The sequence below is a fragment of the Desmodus rotundus genome, chromosome 5, assembly GCF_022682495.2.
Source record: "Desmodus rotundus isolate HL8 chromosome 5, HLdesRot8A.1, whole genome shotgun sequence".
NCBI classification, from domain to species: Eukaryota; Metazoa; Chordata; class Mammalia; order Chiroptera; family Phyllostomidae; genus Desmodus; species Desmodus rotundus.
This window is the reverse complement of record NC_071391.1, coordinates 117,536,810-117,557,622: the sequence shown is the minus strand read 5'-3', so window position 1 is coordinate 117,557,622 and position 20,813 is coordinate 117,536,810. Positions and strand designations below refer to the sequence as shown.

Sequence of the window (20,813 nt, the reverse complement as noted above, 5' to 3'; positions counted from 1 at the left end):
GGATTTAAAGTATTTCATTTGTTTCAAAACTGAAATTTAAAAGTGTGAACTTATGGGTTTGAAATATTTTATGTTTCAAAACACTGAAGTAATTGTCTATAATTATTTATATTGATAAACAAGCATTTTTGGCCATTTGCAGCTTATTCAGATTGGCTTCTGAGTCCTTTTGATGTGACCCAGTGGGCTCAATAGTCTGTTGTTTTCTGGTAGGCCAAGAGGTTCCACATTCCTCTGCTCCTGCTCCGGAGCTGGAGTCAACTAGTTCCCTAAGGAGCCCTCGTTCCTTTTAGTGGAAATGATACTTAAAGACTGTAAGTCAAGTCCTAGAAGTGTTTATCACACTTCGGCTGTTTCAGAGGGCAGAGCTAGGGGATATATGTATTTCTGAGAGTGCACCTGCATTTGTATAAGTTTAAAGTAAAACACAACATAATTTTACACTAACACTTCTGACTCAGATTCAAGGCTTTAAGGTTTTTACTTTATCTCATTAATCTATGTATTTTATTTCAATGACACCTAAGAGGTAGTTCTTCACACTAGTAACATACTTACTTATCTGTTACATGATATACATTAAACAGAATCATAATACCCATGCTACCATAAGAATATGTTTACTGTTGCTTGTTAATTTTTTTGTCCTTAGGGTATATCTCTTCAGGGATGTATAATCAAATTACTGTGTTTCAGAATCACTCAGAATAATCCTTCTGTATATGGTTGTGCTACCCACTGATACAGCATTTTTTGTTAATATGTTTTATTTCATTTTGAATTGTAAGGATTGATTTTCTTTAAAAATCAATTTTATTTAAAAAGAAAATATTTGCATATTTCTGAGGTTACACCTATGAAAAAGGCATGTTAAAATAAATCTAGTTTCTGTCTTATTTTTCTTATTCTATCTTCTCTGGAGGTAACCATGTAGCAATTTTGTTTTTTAGAGTCTGTGGTTTTTAAAAATAAGCAAATATATACAAAAGTATATGTGTGTGTGTGTGTATATATATCCCTTTTGCGATAAGATTTTACAATTTAATTGAGAAATATTAAATTGGATTAATGCTGGCAACCTCTCAAACATTTAATTCTGACAAGGCATTTATAAAAGATTCCTAAAAACATATCTAGATTATATTTGGTTAATTTTGCTTTAAGTCTTTATGTCAGCTATCAGCTGTTCGAGATTCTCTGTGTTCTAGCATTAAAAATTTTTTTTAGTTTTTTCTTATAGTAGTATTTTGGGGTATCATCTTTTCTTTCTTAAAAATCTAGGGAAAATGCTTATTTTATTATTTGGTTTGTAATACATTCAATCTAAGCTTATTTAACGTTAGGTCAAAATGTTAGCTTAAGTATTTTTAAAACCTTTTTATAATTTAATATAAAATCGAATTTAGTTGTAATTTCCCTCCTGACTTACATAAACTTCAAATAGTAAATTCCTATCAGTAGTCTTTAGGTACACTGTCAGTAGCTATAAATAATAATGTCTACTCTTGATTATCCATTCTTACATTTTTCTAAGTTATTTAATAAAAAAAGATGAAAATATCCTACTTTCATATGTATTTGATCTTGGAATTCTGTTTTAGCATTTATCTAGGACTTATCTGGACCTCAGAAAAATAAATTTAATTATAGAACTAAATAATGTCTGGTTTTCTTTTTAACTTATTTAACTTTAGTTCTTAAACTCATTTAGTGTAAGTCAGATAATTATATTAGTTTGAAAGGCTTCTCTTTAAATTTAGGAATGTTTATGCATAAGAATGAATGAACAAAGAACTGAGAACGATAGTTATTTAGTTCAGCCCTCTCTATTTGCACGGGAGGACGTAAGCCCGAGAACTTGCTGCTTAGTGACACTGGGGTTAGTAGTTTGGCCGCAACTGAAATCGATGACTCCAGACCTCAGTTTATTGCATTTCCTTGCATCGTGTGCTTCCACTAAGCCACGTAAACTGTGCTGCCGATCTACCTGAGGATAATCTGGTAGTGAAAAGTGGAAAATGCTTCATTACACCTTGAAATACAGCATGTGACACATTTTTTGACTTGAGAAAAAACGATTAACAGTAATGGCTATTTATAATGTTTTTAGACCTATAATTTTTGGTTATTAATATCTCTCTCTCTTTTAGAATTTATTGTTATTCACAATGGAATCATCACCAACTACAAAGACTTGAAAAAGTTTTTGGTAAGTAGAGTGACCTGAAAAGACACCAGTCTTTGACAGTAGTCCTAGTGAGAGCAGTGAGGTTGCTTGTTGAGATGTACAATAAGGACTATCTAGGTGTGATCAAGTAATTCCAAAGACAGTTGCAAGGATATGATGGCTTATGGGACTTTTCTTTGTTGACAGTGGAACATTTTTGTTTCTTACAAGAAAAGGAAATAATTATTTGGCTTTGTTATGAATGGCCCAGAAGCTCAAATAAAATTGGAATTTGAGGGTAATGCCTTTTGCATTGTGAGAGACCTTGTTTGTCATTTTTTGCATTGTTTGTAATTTTTAAAAGAGTCCAGGATGTGTAAGAAGACTCTGTGCCCTGCATGGCTGTGTACTGTGCAGTACTGCAGAGATCACGGTGATGCCCGTCGTGGTGCGCTCGCAGTCTGTCCCAGTGGACTTTCGGTAGTGACGGAAGCCTTCCGTATCTGCTGCACAGTGTAGCAGCCACTGCCCACATGTGGCTATTGAGCGACTATGACGAGGAACTAAGTTGGAAATTATTCTACTTTAATCAATTTAAATTTAAATAGCCGGGTATATATAATGACTTCTGTATTGGATAATAAAATATCATTGTTAAATGAAGAATTGCAGCGGTACCTCAGTACTCGTTGTTAATTCATTCCGGAACTCGTGAGGAGTGCTGATGAAGCATTTTCTCTTGCTGGGTGGCGATGTAATTCATACAAGCTCTAGCGAGTGCATCGAGTCCCGAGCAAGCACTGAGTGCTGAAACACGTTTTCTCATCAAAATGCAATGAGTGCGGGCTTTGATGAGTTCTGAAGCCAACGAGTCCTGAGGTATGACTGTATATTCATTATGGAATGAGTGTTTTATACTAAATATTTCATTATATTTTAATCATTTAAAAGTTATTTAATTCATATATGGCATATATAGATTTATGTAATTATAAGTGTATATTCAGTTACACAGAATACCTTGCTATTTTGGAGTCACTATAGTTAGATGGTAACCTTAATTTTCAGCAGTGGGTAGTGGGGTATATGGTGGTATTAGAAAATATTAAAAATATTAGAAATTGGTTAGTAAGATTTTTTGGGGAAAAATTCTGTAGAAAAGATTTAGATATGGTGAATACTTCCTTAAATGTGTCATTTTCTTCTTTCTAATTACAGGAAAGCAAGGGCTATGACTTTGAGTCTGAAACAGACACAGAGACAATTGCCAAGCTTGTTAAGTACATGTATGACAATCGGGAAAGTCAAGATACCAGTTTTACTACCTTGGTGGAGAGAGTTATCCAACAATTGGTATTAAACCACACTTTTAAACAAAATTTTATTTTTCAGTTACTCTTTACACTCAATATTATTTTGTATTAGTTTCAGGTGTACAGCATAGTGGTTAGACAGACATACACTTTACAAAGTGATCCCCCCAATATTTTCAGTACTCACCTGCCACCATATATAGTCATTACAGTATTACTGACTGTATTCCATATACTGTACTTTACATCTCTGGGACTGTTTCGTGATTACCAATTTGTACCTAATTCCTTCACCTCTTTCACCCAGTCCCCCAACCTCCCTTCCCACTAGTAACCATCAGTCTTTAAATCACACTTTTAAAGATAATTATTGCCAACATTAATCACAATAAACCCTTAAAATCAAGTTTGAGGAGCAGGAACTATGCTAATTTAAAAATATTTTGGCTTTTTTTTCCCATATATATAACTTTTCAACTGGAATAATTTTGAGAGGTTATTGTGTGACTGATGACCCCTCTTTTCCCACACACACTGAAAATTCTTCTTTCACTGTGGCTTAGTATCATGGGAATTAACAGTAATGTCAAATCAAACAGTTTGTCCAAACACTGTGCACGCACACACACAAACCCAAACATACCACACAAAACATACATGCAATACACGCACTTGGGGTTCATCACTTTCTTGCTTCCCGCTCGCTCCGTGTTCTTCCCAGTCAATAACTTAGCAAGGGTAGCTTTTAGGATAATGTCTGCATGTTTCTGAGTCAGTCAGTTCACTCCTTATTTTTCCTTAGGGGGACTTTTACTTGATTCTGTGCTTCTATAGGAAAGTATTTCCCAGCCCAAGAGAAAAGTGGTGGTTCCTTCCCTCTCCTACCTCGTGATCCTTCTTTATTCATTGTTGATTTCTTTAGGGCCTGTCCCTGAGGAGGTTGGGTAGAGGGGTTGGTATGGTGTGCATGTTCACAATTTGGTTGTGTATATTTATCTCCAATATCAAGGTCAAAGAGTATAAGTTAACAGTGGTATAAAATGGCTGGGCCAGAGAATGGGTTTTGGATATTGAACTTGGGACCTTTCCTAGTTCTTTCTTTACAAATGTATAGTATGGGAGATAGGATGTATTCATTGAGAAGTGTTGGTAGTATGTACAAAGGTGACTTTTAAAATGGTCTCTTTTGCCACTATTATCTGTTGAGCCTATTTCAAGAATAGGCTTAGTAAAAAAGTGGGTCTTGGATACGCAAAGCTCATGAGGAAGTGTCTTCCTCAAATTAAAATTAAAAAAAAATTGATTTGAGAGAGGGAGAAAGAAACATTGATTTGTTGTTCTACTCATTTATGCATTCACTGGTTGACTCTTGTATGTGCCCTGACCAGGGATTGAACCTGCAACCTTGGCATATTGGGGCAACACTGAGACTAACAGCTGTCTGGCCAGGGCCTAATGTTTAGACTAGTTTATAAACTAGTGCAAAAGAGCATTTGTGTAAAAAAAAATTTTTGTGGTAAAGCCAGTATGTTTTAGACATTTCACATTTGATAGTTTATTATCATATGTATTGCTAATCCATTTTTTTCCCTTTGTAGGAAGGTGCTTTTGCACTTGTATTTAAAAGCGTTCATTTTCCTGGTCAAGCTGTTGGCACAAGGTATATATAAATTTAATAATGCCCAATAATTATATGTATTTTGAAACTTTTCAGTTGTAAGTTTATTTTCTATTCAGTATAAATGACCCTTCGCTATAAAGGCCTCTGTAGCAGTGACTGCTCTCATAGTGTGGAAGCCAACATAGAAGATCCATAAAGGAATGGGCACGTCTGTGTTCCAGTAAAAACAGACAAACCTGCCACGTGGGTCATAGTTTGCCCACCTCTGTTACTGAATATTTTTTAAAGTTCTGTTTATATTGTTCTTTTGTTATATCTGAAGTTGAGCTTGGAGAGAGAATTGAAACATATTTGAAGAGTGTTCTGTCATCACGTTTAAATTTTATATCATTAATGTGTTATTTATAAAAATGGTTTTAATTCTGATTAATTTTGTACTAACAGACGCGGTAGCCCTCTGTTGATTGGTGTACGAAGTGAACATAAACTCTCTACTGATCACATTCCAATACTTTATAGAACAGGTAAAAACTACTTCTACATCATGCCATGGGGATAATGTATAAATTCAATGTATAGATATAAAGAATTGTTTTCCTTAAATTGAAATAAATGCCTCTTTGGTCAGGCCTACTCATACATAGTTCTGTCTAGACATGAAAAGGATTTGTCTTGTGATTTCTCTGACAAGTAGAATTTTTTTTCTGTTGTATATCCATAGCTAGGACTCAGATTGGACCAAAATTCACACGGTGGGCATCACAGGGAGAAAGAGGTGGGAAATGCATTCTGCATGGATGGGGAGGAATCTTATCCTCTTGTTCATTCTTTACTAATTCTTTGTTCTTGGAGTGAATGTATGTGCTGGGCCTCTAAAATTGTGCTTATTTTATGGGGAAACATATTTTGACATTTTTCTAATATGCAAAGCATATTTTGTCTGTCTGCTTCTGGCATTTAGAAAACTGCTTTCAGTAATTTGTTTCTCTATAGTCTCTGAGATCTGGAAAAAAAGTTTTTTTCCCTTTGTTTCAAATTGAAATCATGTAGGGTACATAATTATAAAAAAGATTCAAGATGAAAAAAAGAGCATTGTGTGCTAGGCTGTTATAGATTGGACTCAGTGGTAGTTTGAATAATTCAGCCTAATTTTTAGCTGATGTAGTTGGCTTCAATGGTTTTTATTTTATGCATGACAATTTACTTTTTAGATTTACATTCAATATTCTTGATTGGCTTTGTATTTGGAATTATTGTTCTTTTTTAAATTTATGTTTGAATTTTTTATAAGACTTTCATCTATACAAACTCCGGATCATTTTATTGATATAATTAGACAAAAGATGTGCTCCTTCCATTTACTTGTTACTGAAAGTAAATTCAGGAAATTGGAACCCATATTTTTAATGCATAATTCTTCATTTCTTGAAAAATATTTAGCAAAGTACTCTAAACCTATTCATCTTTGGATAGTGACTGCTTTCACTATTTTATCTGAGATACTGCAATTTCTTATCTTCCTCATCCCCCTCCCTCCCTTTTCAGAAGAAAAACGAGGCTACAAGTGAGAGTACAGATTTTGGATCCAGAGTTTCAGATTTCTGTTAATAATTATGCTATGTATACATTACCTATATGTTACCTTGTACATCGTGTTAAGGTGCTTTTATTTATTTATTTTTATTTAAATATTTATTGCTTTTAGAAACAATGAAAAATATTGGCTAAGGTTTTAAGAAGTTGGAGGAAAAATTTATCACTAGACTGATCTGTCTGAGATCAGGGTTTGTGTTTCAATAGCTCTTACTAGCTCCTAGTAGGTAGGCAGTGCACAGCTCAACAGAGTTTATTTTAAAATGTTTGACCTGTTACTGAAGAGGTTGCATAAAGGGGAGAACCCTGAACTGCCTTTCAGGCTTTTACTATTTTTTCCAGGTGACCAAATAAAGTGGGATATAATAATTATATTCCACTTAAATCAGATGAGATAATAGGAAGACATTTTGTAGCTTTTAAGAGTCATATCAATGTCAAGTAATACTGTTCTTTTCATTTAAATTGGCAATGATACCTCAGCTTCTTCAAAATATTGTGATTAAATATACCTTGTTGCTTGAAGAATGAAATATCAATATATGGAGAAAGAATATACTGAAACTCAACCCCGTTAATGCACTTTATTACTAAAGCTGGTTGTGTTTATTTGGAAAATGTAGATGCTGGGCTTTTTACTTATTTTTCATTCACTTTTAAATTTTTAAAAAGATTTTATTTATTTTTACAGAGAGGGGAAGGGAGGGAGAAAGAGAGGGAGAGAAACATCAATGTGGATTGCCTCTTACGCGCCCCCTACTGGAGACCTGGCCTACAACCCAGGCATGTGCCCTGACTGGGAATCGAACCAGCGGGTTCACAGGCCTGCACTCAATCCACTGAGCTACACCAGCCAGCGCTTCCATTCACTTTTTCACATACAATAAAGTTCACTCTCTTTCGTGTAAAATTTCCTGAGTCTTGTCACATGCAAACAGTTGCGTAATCCCTACCACAGTCAAGGTACGGAAAACTTCTATCCCCTGGAAAGTTCCTTCCAGCTGCCACTTTGTAGTCAACCCTTGTCCCCTTTCCCAGCCCCTGGCAAACACTGATCTGCTCTTTCTAAAGTGTTATCTTTTCTAGGATGTTACCTAATATTTATTTTTTAAAGTGTGGTATTTTTTCTGCCGTTGAATTTGGATGGGAAGAGCTGTCTTGTTTTCATGACTAAACTACACCAGATAATCATGGATTGTCAAGAACTTTGGATGTATGTTTCTGAGAATAATTATTTCCAAGTCTTTATAGATATGCATTTTAGAGGATTAAGACAATATAAGTTTTCACAAGTATATTTACGATATTCTCTGGCCATTATGTTCATAGTTACAAGGTCCACTATGTCCTGATCTTGGAGAAGGTGCTCTTTTGTCTCTATGACATTTATAATAAGGTCTTCAATGAATAGAGTTGAAAAAAATTGGCTAATCTGTCAAATTTCAGTATGCACTCTAGTTTTTTTTTAATAGTTTGCTTTCCAGTTTTGACTTTAATTGTGAATGAACAAAAAGGAAAAACATATCTTCATCAATGACTTGATGAATTAAGTAGAAATGCCAGAATTCTAAGTGGTAGAATTAAGAAGATATTATTATTGCAAGAGGACCATACTTTGTATCAACTTAAAAAGAAATGTTAGGAAACTCAATTTTAAGAAAGAAGAGATTCTGGGTTTATTTTATAATATTTTCATTCTGTATTAGTTGTTGCCACATTTGATATATCATGGTAGAGAGTTATAAGTATCTTTGTTTTGTTTTTAAGTTACAATTAGTGGCTTGGGGTGGTGAACACATAACAGCGTACAGATGTTGTGTTCCACAATTGTGCTCCTGAATCCTGTATAATTTGGTTAACAAGTTTCACCCCAATAAATTGAATAAAAAAAAAATTACAGTTAATGGACACTACATCTTGATTTGTCATGCTGGTTTACTATTAAAATCTAGAGAAATTTTGTTATGAGATGGTAAAAATTACTGTCTACTAGCCTTCATTTTATTTTTCAGTATAGAATTTTGATATTTTAAATGTAATTTTATAATGAGTTTTGGTATACAAACTTATATGAATTAATTCCATTAAGATTAGACTATATATACATTTTATTAAAAAAGAGTGATATGAATTAACTTACATTTTACCTTGAAAAATACTATATTAAATATATTTATAATGTAGCACTATTATCTGCTACACTCTCTTTGATAGTTGCTGTTTGACTCTACACTTTTTGCCTGTTGTTCATGTTGGCTTATTGCATGAAAATCAGGTGATCTACCTTTTTTTGGCATTTAAAGGTTGCTGAAACTATTTTGTGTTGCCATGGTATTTTTTGATTTTGCATAAAATTATGTATATTTATATAATGGCCCTGGTTTTCTCTGTGTTTGCCCACTCTGTAAACTCTGTGCTCTAGGCAAAGATAAGAAAGGAAGCTGCAGTCTCTCTCGTGTGGATAGCACAACTTGCCTTTTCCCTGTTGAAGAAAAAGCGGTGGAGTATTACTTTGCTTCTGATGCAAGGTGAGCTTCCTTAATTGATTCAAAGAGAATTTTTAGTAAAACTCGTCAGGCTACAGGAAACCAAGAAGTCATTTTGTATAATTCTGGTCATACTGTATAGGAGAACTTTGTTCATTAAGGAAGTGAAGGCAACCTTTTTCTGGAGATGGGGTTCTAAGACACCTTTTCTGTCAATTCAAAGCATGTAGGCCAGTTTACAAAGAACAGATAATAGTAGTTGAGACTTGTTACAGTGTATTTGCTCTGAGCTCTTGCATTTTTTTCCCTCTCCTTTTAGGAGCCTTATCGACGTTTTAGAGGGAGGAGAAATTTTAGTTTGGAGATTTGGATAGTTTAGTATCCCACCAATTATAGTATAGTTGCTAAACCATTGTACTTTTTGAATAATGTAGACACTGATTTTTTCAGTTCAGAAGTAATTGGCAGCATAATCACTTTTACAAAGGAAATAGTACTAGACTGAGAGATTTTGAGAGAAAATGCAGTGGGATGCTTAGATGTATTCATAAATGAATTGCTAATAATAATGGGATAAAATGGAATCATTCAAATGGCTAACGAGTAGTTGAGTCATTCGGTGTGCCTAAAAGTAAGGGGATCTGAGAGGGAAAAAGGATGTAGTTTAGGACTGCAGGAAACGTATATCTCCATGGGAAACAAGCTCAGTGTGTTCTGATTTTCACGGGTGTGTAGTTACTGCTGAGATGTGGCTGTCATTAATTAGGGTTGTTACAGAGTTGACAGTTAGGGCTTAAATAAACTGGAAATTGCAGAAACATCTTAGCCTTTTTTCATTCACTCATACATTTTCATATTGAACACTAGCAAAGCATGTGCTGGGCTTAGGAGCTAATGGTGAATAAAAAGAAAATTTCATGTCATTTCAATTTCATGTCATCTTTCTTAATGGAGGAGACAAATTTTAATCAATAGTCACACAAGTGTAGAATTTCGGCTGTGACAAGAGCTACAGAGTGATTATTAAAGCATGACTTACTCTCCTGTGGATACATTTCTTTAAGGGAATAATGCTTGAAATGAGAGTTTAGGAGATATTAGGAGTGAGGTAGGTGAAGAGGTTGAGGAAAGAGCATTGATTCTCTGCAGACTGATCAGCCTGTGAGAGTTTGGGATGGGTAGGAGTGTGGCTGGAATAAAGAGAGGACGTTCGGTGGGAGATGAGGCTAGAGGAGGAGGTAGGGGTAATGGTTGTGTCTTAGGTTGTTTTCCTAAGAGCCAAAGGGAAGCCTTCACGTGGGTTGCTGGGTGAGGAGATATCCTGATTAGAGGTGCTTTTTGATACACATTTTGGCAGAAATGGAGGATGGATAGAGGGAGATTAGAGGGAATGTGGGTGGACAAGTTGGGAGGTTTCTGTGGTAGTTTAGCAAAAAGCTGATGATAGCTTGAACTAGTTTGTACGGGTGGACATTGAAGCTTTGAGAACTATTTAGAAGTTAAAATCAAAGTAGTTGGAGATAGAATGAGGAAGAAACAAAATTGCTTTCCTTCACATCTAATCTAATTCGGTTTAGGTTGCTGCATAGAGATCCTTTTATTCGTTGCCCACAATGACCACCCTTCACCCTCACTCCCCGGTTGGGAGTGGCATGGGTAACCAGAAAGCTGTCAGAGATACTGTAGGATGATAGAATTTGTATTTAAATTTGGTTTTTGTGTCCTAATGATAGTTGTATTTGTAATAACCATCCTTGATCATTGACTGTACTCTTCAATGTTTTCTAGTGCTGTGATAGAACACACCAATCGCGTCATCTTCCTTGAAGATGATGATGTAGCAGCGGTGGTGGATGGCCGTCTCTCTATCCATCGAATTAAACGAACCGCAGGCGATCACCCTGGAAGAGCTGTGCAGACCCTCCAGATGGAACTCCAGCAGATCATGAAAGGTGAAAGTGTTTGTTAGGTTTTAGCTGGGTGTCCTTAATGGAAAAGGCACATTCTACTTCTCTCTTAGCACAGGAGTCTGAGAACACAGTGCTCAGTGAAATCTTCCACGTGATTAGTGAAAGGTAATCCCAGGAAAAGGGACCGTTCATTAAAGAAATTATCTGCAAGTTTTACCATAGTTCTTCAAACTAATTCATGTTTTTTTTTCTAACTTTAAAGAGAGATTCATTATTTAAATTGTGCTTGATTTTTAAAGATACGTTATAGACATAGTTTGTGTTCTGTTCTTTGTTCCTTTCTTATTCTCTCTGTGCTTCAGTTTCCTCATACGTAAAATGGGGATAATAGGATCTACCTCATCAGGGTTGTTTGAGAGTTAGGAGAGCTGATGTATGCAAAGCCCTTAGAGGAGAGCCTGATACACTTAATGAGCTCTACATAGTCTTTGCTGCTCTTATCTATTACAGTTATTGTAATTACGGTTTTCATTCTCTTTTCTGGCAGAGTTGTGGTGGGAATAAAAACTAACACTTTTGCCCTGGCTGGTGTGGCTCAGTGGACTGAGCGCTGGCCTGCAAACTAAAGGGTCACTGTTTCCATACCCAGTCAGGGCACATGCCTGAGTTGTGGGCCAGGTCCCCATTGGGGGTGCGCACGAGAGGCAACCACACATTGATGTTTCTCCCCTTCCCTTTTTCCCTCCCTTCCCCTCTGTCTAAAAGTAAATAAATAAAATGTTAAAAAAAAAAATCCCAAACTAACACTTTTTATGTACCTGCTATATGTCGGGTCTGTATTACACACATCCACTGCACAATGCTGCGAGGGGCTGCTGTTGTTGTTTTACAGATTTAGCTGTTTCCCCAGAGCCACTCAGCTAATAAGGATAGAACCTTGATTTGAACCTAGTTCTGAATCCAAAACTTGAGCTTGTCCCACTCCACTGTTTTCCTGTAACTGCATATTTTATGTGATTTTTCCTTTTTACTCATTTTTCTTCACGTAGGGTAAAATGTCATATATGAACATTGTCCTCTATTGCATGACCTTTTGTTTCATTTCATGGAGATAGACTTAAAGCATTGTACAAATTTGTTATTCTTGGGCTTGTGAATTTTTGTTTTAATGATATACTTTATATTCCTTTAGGCAATTTCAGTTCATTTATGCAGAAAGAAATTTTTGAGCAGCCAGAGTCAGTTGTGAACACAATGAGAGGAAGAGTCAACTTTGATGACTATACTGGTAATTACATATGAATTGTTTTATTATTTCAAAGGCTCCTGTGGGTGTTGGCATTGACAACCTGGAAGTTCACTCTGGAAGTTCACTGACCCTGATAGCCTTATAGAATATACAGCTGCCAGTCATCTTTTAAAAGTCCTCCAGGGCATTATTCCACTGCTGATGAGGTATACCTAGAACAGTCACATTCATAGAGACAGAAGGTAGAGCAGTGGTTACCAGGCGCTAGGGAGAGGGGAGGAATGGGGAGCACAGAGTTTCAGTCTGGGATGATGAAAAAGTTCTGGAGATGGATGGTGGTGATGGGTGCTCAACAGTGTGAATGTGCATAATGCCACTGAACTGTACACTTTAAAATAGCTAAAATGGTAAATTTTATGTTGTTTATTTGTGGGTGAACTCTGACCAGCAGAGCTCTCCCGGCTGCCTCGGATGAGAGTAAATCTACCAAGACACGATCTGCTTGGGGAGAAAAGGCTGGCCAATCTCTAATGGGAGAAGGGCCTCGAGCCTCTTTCTCAATGGTCTTTTATTGAGTTTATTTTGCATAGATATACATAGCCTGCGTGTAAGGCTCATCAGTCAATGTCAAACAGTAGTGGTCACAGAAAGGAGGTAAGATCACAGGGGTCCTTTTGAGTCAGGGTCTGGTAGACAGGGTGATGCCAATGAGCCATAAAACCTGGAAGACAAATTCATTTTGTGTTTGGACCCTTGACATTTAAATCGAGGGCATTCTTAACAAAGCAGGTTTCACAGGATTTAATGCATTCTTTCCCAGGCCAATTTCTACTTTTGTAGAAATCGAAGAGCTGTTAGGAGACTTAGGAGAGATGTAGGAGCCTGGGGTAAACATAGCTTTATTGAGGTGAACTGGGTACCAGTCTCTAGTGTGTATTGGAGGAGCAAGTGGCTGAGATGCACTTGCCAGTTAGGATCTTATCCTACCTGGGGTGAAGTGATGGGGAAGGAGAAGGGAAGGCAAGTGCTGACCAGGAGAGAACTAGGAGCAGTCAAAGCCCGGACCTGCATCTGCCTGTCTGGGGAGAGTGGGTTGTTTAAGATGGTTGAGCTGGAAGAAGTGGGAGAGTATGTATTGTCTTTATGGAAGATCAAGAAAAAGATTTGTTTTGTAAGGGAAGAGAATGAGACAAACTTTGAGAAGTCATGATTTTAAAATCACTTCTATCAGTAGCATGTGTTTCTCATAAAAATTCTATAATGTAAACAGGATGGCTATTATCTTTTTTTGTTAAGATAAGGAAATAGAGGCTCTGTCAAGTTGAGGGCCTTGCCAAAGGTCATATCACTAGTCACTTATGGAGCCAGAGTAGCCTCCTGGGTTCACTAGTGTTCCCCGGTATGCTCCATCCCTGCCCCTGTCCTCCAGGCACTCGCTGCTTCCAGTAGTTGGGGCCTACCTTACCACGCTTAGGCTTCTCTCCAAAGCGTCATCAGTTTTGACCTTTGGCAACTCCTGCAGATCTACCTCAGACATTCCTCAGGCACAGGGAATTTAGGGAAACACTTGTGATGAGTTAACCTCACCACCTTTCCTCCCTGTCATTCTTCACCATCATCTGAAATACAAGACTCTCCAACAGTCTGTCTGCTTTTATACAGTGTCATCTTCAAACTGATTTGCCTTTGCACAACTCTGGCCCAACTTCTTACTGTTGTTTCCTTTCTTCCCAAACCTTTTTAATATATTCTGAGGTTTGTGGAAGAACACTGTAGGCAGAACTTCATGAACAGGCTTGGTTTAGTGCCAGCCGGAAGGCCAGTTTGGCTGGTGTAGCCTGGGTAAGAGGACAAGTGCTGGGAGATTAGGTGAAAGTTAAGCAGGAGACAGGGCATGTGGAGACTTGAAGTCCACAATAACGGGTTTGGATAGTGTTGTAAGTTATTTGAGCAGCTAGGGATGGGTTTTTTGTTGTTGTTTTATATTCTACTTTACTGATTTTTTAAAATAAAGAAATACAGCATATATAAAAAGAAGAACATAAAATTACTCAAAAGTACAAAAAGCAAAAACATACACGCTGGTAGAAAAAAGGGTGGGGAGATGAAGAGCAAGGGCACAATAGGCAGACTGATGGTGGGTCAGACGCAGGAGGGTGCTGCCCAGGTGTGCACATCTGTCTCCTCAGCCGGACTCCGACCTGTCCGAGTAGAGAGGTCTGGTAGCTACATAGGGCATTAGACAGTCACTTGGTGGGTGCTCAATAAATATTAATTCAATAATTGAATGAATTTTGAATGGAATTTTCTCACAGATAGAAAACTAGCCTGTGTAGAAGGGTTCATAGACAAGGTACCCTTAGAAGAAAACAACATACCTATAGAGACAGAATAAGGAGGGCAGACTCATCAGAAGGGTTTGGAGATCAGATTTATGTTTTCAAAGAATCACTTTAAAGATCATTTTGGCTGTGTGTGGAGAACAGGCTGTAGGAGGTGGAAAACAGAAAGAGAACGGTTAGAATGTCTTATCCAGAGGAAAGATGTTGCACTAGGGTGATGGTGTTAGAGGTGCTGTTTGAAGGTGGAGCTCCCAGGACTTGCTTGTGGAGTGGATGTGGAGGAAGATTAGGAGCAACAAGGATGACTTTCACGTTAGGTTAATGAGATGGGAGACACAGAGAGGAGAGTGGGTTCATGGTATGTTCAGAGCACTGTTTTGGGTACCACAGGGCAAATGAACTAAGACAATCTTTTTTCCTAAGAAGGCTTATTGAGATATAATTAGATATAATAAAATTTACTGTTCTTAATGTATAATTCAGTGATATTCTTTTTTTTTTTTTTAATTTAGTGATACTCAACAAAGCTCCACAATATGGTCTCAATGCCATAATGCTTTTGTAGTCAGCCCCTTCCCACCTCGAGACATCAGCATCTACTGCCTGTTGTCTGTGTCCCTATAGTTTTGCCTTTAAGATAACTTTTTTCCTAAAGAAGAGAATGTAAAAATGACCGAACAAGTTGAAGAATGGTCAATATTATAATTGTGTGGGCATGTGTGTGTGTGGGGGGGGGGGGGTGAGTAAGGTTAGTTTACAAGTCTGGGGAGACTAGTTGAGTTGTATCTTACTTATTTTTCAGCACTATAGACAACTAAGGAAAAAAGAAAATGAACGAACTATAGATAACTGTGCTCTTAAGAGGAATGTGAATTCTTTAAAATTCTATTGCTTCTCAGATTGGTAGTGGACACTTATAAAAAGTGATGGCTTATTTCATATGGTTCTTTCCTAAATAATTATGTACATGAACTTTTATTTCAGTGAATTTGGGCGGTCTGAAGGATCACATTAAAGAGATCCAGCGGTGCCGGCGTCTGATTCTCATTGCTTGTGGTACAAGTTATCATGCTGGTGTAGCAGTAAGTGGCTTTCTAAAATCTTAATTGTGTTATGTTGGGCATTAGATAATAGCTGCAGATAAGCAGTACCTCCAGTAACACACCATGTAAAACTATCTTTTGTTAAAACATCATGTTATCATTTCATGTTGCATGACAAAAATTAAGAAGGTTAATGGGAGAAATTTTAATAGATGCTCGGAATTGTTTATTAATGGAAGATCTGCTTTAGAAAGCTTCCTGCCAAGATGGAGATGTAGGTAGATATGATTGCTTCCTCACACGACCAAAAGAAAGATAACAACCAATTTAAAAAGAAAAAACAACCAGAACTACGAGAAAATCCTATTGTATGGAAGTCCAAGAACCAAGGAGTTAAAGAAGCAACATTCATCCAGACTGGTAGGGAGGGGTGGAGATGGGAAGCTAGGTAGAGAGGATATGTGGCAAGGTGGTGGCTGGCGGACAGGGTGGTCCCACATTTGCATGCGGATGAACCAGGAGGAACAACTGGGAAGTGTGATAGATTGTGCAACCCAGGGTTCTAGCGTGAGAAAGCCTTAAAACCTCTGGCTGTAAAAACCTGTGGCGGTTGTGGCACCAGGAGAAGCTCCCAGTCTCACAGGAGAGTCTGTTGGAGAGGCCCATAGGATCCTAGAATGTACACAAAACCACCCACCTGGGAATCAGCACCATAAGGGTACAATTCACTTGTGGGTAGTAAGGGAAGTGACTGAAAGTGGAGTGAGAACCAAGCAAGCAGAATTGTTCCCTCTCTGACCCCTCCCCCACAGACAGCACCACAATGCATCCACGTGGGTTGCATTGCCCCACCCTGGTGAATACCTAAGGCTCCACCTCTTACAACATAACAGGTGTGTCAAGACAAAGAAATATAGCCCAAATGAAAGAACAAATCAAAACTCCAGAAAAAGAACTAAGTAACGAGGAGATAGTAGCCAACCTATCTGACACAGAGTTCAAAACACTGGTAATCAGGATGCTCACAGAAATGATTGAGCTCAGTCACAAAATGAAGAAATGAAGACTATACAGAGTGAAATAAAGGGAAATATACAGGGAACCAAAAGTGACGGGAAGGAAACTGGGACTCAAACCAAGGATTTGAAACAAAATAAAGAAATAAATATCCAACCGGAACAGAATGAAGCAACAAGAATTTTAAAAAATGAGGAGAATCTGAGAAAGCTCTGGGACAACTTTAAACATTCCAACATCCGAATCATAGGGGTGCCAGAAGGAGAAGAGGAAGAGCAAGAAATTGAAAACTTATCTGAAAAATATTGAAGAACTTCCCCAATCTGGCAAAGGAAATAGACTTCTAAGAAGTCCATGAAGCTCAGAGAGGCCCAAAGAAGCTGGACCCAAGGAGGAACACACCAAGACATATCATAATTAAATTTCCTAAGATTAAAGATAAGGAGAGAAGCTTAAAAGCAGCAAGAGAAAAGGAGAGAATTACCAACAAAGGAGTTCCCATAAGACTAGCAGCTGATTTCTCAAAAGAAACCCTGTAGGCAAGAAGGGGCTGGAAAGAAGTATTTCAAGTCATGAAAGGCAAGGCCTACATCCAAGATTAATCTAGTTAGCAAAGCTGTCATTTAGAATGGAGGGGCAGGTAAAGTGCTTCCCAGATAAGGTCAAGTTAAAGGAGTTCATCATCACCAAGCCCTTCTTATAAGAAATGTTAGAGGGACTTATCTAAGAGAAAGAAGATCACAAACTATGAAGAGTAAAATGACAACACACAACTCACAACAACTGAACCTAAGAAAAAAACAAACTAAGCAAACAACTAGAACAGAACAGAATCAGAGAAACGGAAGGTTATCAGTGGGGAGGGGAAGGGAGGAGAATGGAGGAGAAGGTATAAGCAATAAGAAGCATAATTGGTAGTTACAAAATAGACAGGTGACCCTGGCTTTTGTGGCTCAGTGGATTGAGTGCTGGCTTGTGAACCAAAGGGTCACAGGTTCGATTCCCAGTCAGGGCACATGCCTGGGTTGTAGGCCATGTCCCCAGTAGGAGGTACACAAGAGGCAACCACACAATGATGTTTCCCTCCCTCTTTTTCCCTCTCCCTTCTCCTCTCTCTAAAAATAAATAAATAAAATCTTTAAAAAAATAGATAGGGATGGTTATGAATAGTATAGGAAATGGAGAAGCCAAAGAACTTACATGTATGACATATGTACATGAACTAAGGAGGGGAATGCTGGAGGTGGGGTACAGGGTGGAGGGGGAGAAAGGGAAAAAAATGGGACAACTGTAATAGCATAATCAATAAAATATATTTAAAAATGATCTGCTTTAGAGAGGTCTTTAGATATACAGGTCGACTGCCTGCAACAGACTTTATGAAAAACAAAGAGAGGGAAAATTTTTGCTTTGTCTCGGCCTTGTGGTCTACTGCACACGGCTCCTTCCATTAGAGCAGATGGCTACTTCTGTAGGAGCAGTCATTTGGCTTTGCCTCTCATTGTTCACTTGCCCCAGACAAATGGCTGGTGCCATGTGGGAACCTCAACAGGATTTTACTTGGCAGGCACATTTCTACAGGGAGAAGAAATATGCCTTTAGACAGGCTTTTTTTCCTTTAAATTGTTATTTTGGAAGCTGGAATTCTGTATCAAAGAAGTGTGTCAGTTGTCAGTGCAGAACCATAGGAATACAAGGTCTGTCCAGAAGGTATCCAGCCATGTAATAACAGAAAATAGAGACGTTTATTTAATACGATACAAGATACAAGAAACATTGTACATAGGACAGTGACACCTCAGTCCCCCTCAAAGTAGGCACCTTGGGACCTCACACAGTTCTCCCAGTTGCCATCAGCTGCCCCTTTATATTTTCCTGAATCTCATGGATGGTCTGAAATCTCTTCCCTTTCAAAGGTGATTTTAGTTTCGGGAAAAGCCAGAAGTCACAGGGTGCCATATCTGGGCTGTAGCAGGGCCGAGTCACCTGGGTGATTCGATGTTTTGCCAAAAAACTGCACGAGATGTGATGCATGAGTGGGTGCATTGTCATGATGAAGCCGCCAATCACCAGTTGCCCGTAGCTCTGGCCTTCTGAATCATCTGAATAGTTTCCACAGAGGAATGGTCAAGCTTAATGCAAAATTTGATGCTCATTCATTGTTCTACTCACTCATTTTTCAAAAATTTATTTATTTGATTATTTTTATTTATTGATTTTAGAGAGAGAGAAAGTGAAACATCAACTTATTGTTCCACTTATTTGTGCATTCATTGATTGATTCTTGTATGTGCCCTGGCTAGGAATTGAACTGGCAACCTTGGCATATCCAGATGCTCTAACCAACTGAACTACACGGCTAGGGCCTCTCTCAGTCATTTTGAATGCAACAGCCACACAGTACACATGCTGACTCAGTGGCACCTACAGCTCCCACTGACTAGTACAGTGAAGTCATCATTGTTTATGCAAGCACACATTCTAGTCCACTCTCCTTGGCTGCCAGGTTACAGTAATACCATGCAAACCATTCTTGTTATATTAACAGTGGTTGGACTTTTTCCAGACAGACCTCATACGGGCCTTTAAACCAATAAAGTAGATCCATGTGTAGTTTATGTGCTACTGATGTCAACTCTCATAAGTACAGAAGACCCTTACATACTCTTTTTAAAATTGTTTTAAAATGTGTTTTATTGATTATGCTATTATAGTTTTCCCATTTCCCCTCCTTTATACCCCTCTGCCCTGCATACCCCCTCCCACCTGCATTCCCCCCCTTTAGTTAATGTCCTTGGGTCATACGTATAAGTTCTTTGGCTTCTCCATTTCCTATACTATTCTTAACCTCCCCGTCTATTTTCTACCCACCATTTATGCTACTTACTCTCTGTACCTTTTCCCCCTCTCTCCCCGTCCCACTCCCCCACTAATAACATGCCATGTGATCTCCATTTCTGTGATTCTGTTCCTGTTCTAGTTGTTTGTTTGTTTGTTTTGTTTTTATTTTTTAGGTTCAGTTGTTAATAGCTGTGAGTTTGTTGTCATTGTACTGTTAGAATTTTTATTTTTATTTTTTATGCTTAATCTTATTGTTTGTATTTCTAACAATGTACATGTTTCATTTTTATAGTCAGAAAAAGTGAAAACTACATGTTGAGTCCAAAGAAGGCCAGTGAAAAAGAATATGTGAAGTAAAGTTGTTTGACCAAGTAATTTTTCTTTACAGACACGTCAAGTTCTCGAAGAGCTGACTGAGTTGCCTGTTATGGTGGAGCTAGCTAGTGATTTCCTGGATAGAAACACACCAGTTTTTCGAGATGACGTTTGCTTTTTTATTAGTCAGTCAGGTATGCTAATTTTAAAGACTTGAAGAAAAGGGAGGTCATTCTTTCTAATGATGTTAGCAAAAATTGATATTTAAAGATAAAATGGTATTGCAGATGACTTGATAAATAGATTTATTTTGATATTATGTAATTCTTAATGAATTAGTAAAATTGACACACTTTATACCCAAAGAGCTGCATTTTCAAAGCCAAAGAAGAAAAGAAGATCCTAAAAAGTAGGATCCTATTATTAAAGTTTTGCTAATTTATTTTCTTAAGTGCATGTTTTAAATTTTATTTAAAACACATGATTTTGCTGCAAGTGTAGTCAGTTTTTTGTTTTTCCATCTAAGAAACAGCATGTATTAACTGCTGTATGTGTTCCTGTTGTCTGTCTTTATACACAGGCGAGACAGCAGATACCCTGATGGGTCTTCGCTACTGTAAGGAGAGAGGAGCTTTAACTGTGGGGATCACAAACACTGTCGGCAGCTCCATATCAAGGGAGACAGACTGTGGGGTCCACATTAATGCTGGGCCCGAGATCGGCGTGGCCAGCACAAAGGTACATTCTTGACTTAGTTCTTAGGTGATTATATCATCATAGTGTTGATGAAGCAGACTAATCTGTTTCTTGTAGTTCACTTGTTAGCATTTACAGAACTCACAGTTTACTAATCATTGTAAGGCTTAAGGGTCATCAATAGAGAAAACATTGGTTGTCCCTTCCCTCACCCTCATTT

At 37.6% G+C, this 20,813-nt stretch overlaps 1 protein-coding gene across 2 annotated transcripts in view; it reads left to right on the top strand.

Annotated features, from left to right (window-relative positions):
- GFPT1 (glutamine--fructose-6-phosphate transaminase 1) overlaps positions 1-20,813 on the top strand; it is a 59,952-nt gene that overhangs the window by 20,342 nt on the left and 18,797 nt on the right. For both annotated transcript variants that reach the window (XM_024558443.3, XM_053924281.1), the window contains 10 exons: positions 2,151-2,209; positions 3,386-3,520; positions 5,079-5,140; positions 5,546-5,625; positions 9,117-9,222; positions 10,969-11,132; positions 12,283-12,378; positions 15,666-15,763; positions 19,971-20,091; positions 20,478-20,635. In XM_024558443.3, the coding sequence (XP_024414211.1) occupies positions 2,151-2,209; positions 3,386-3,520; positions 5,079-5,140; positions 5,546-5,625; positions 9,117-9,222; positions 10,969-11,132; positions 12,283-12,378; positions 15,666-15,763; positions 19,971-20,091; positions 20,478-20,635 (1,079 nt within the window). The remainder of the gene's footprint in view (positions 1-2,150; positions 2,210-3,385; positions 3,521-5,078; positions 5,141-5,545; positions 5,626-9,116; positions 9,223-10,968; positions 11,133-12,282; positions 12,379-15,665; positions 15,764-19,970; positions 20,092-20,477; positions 20,636-20,813) is intronic.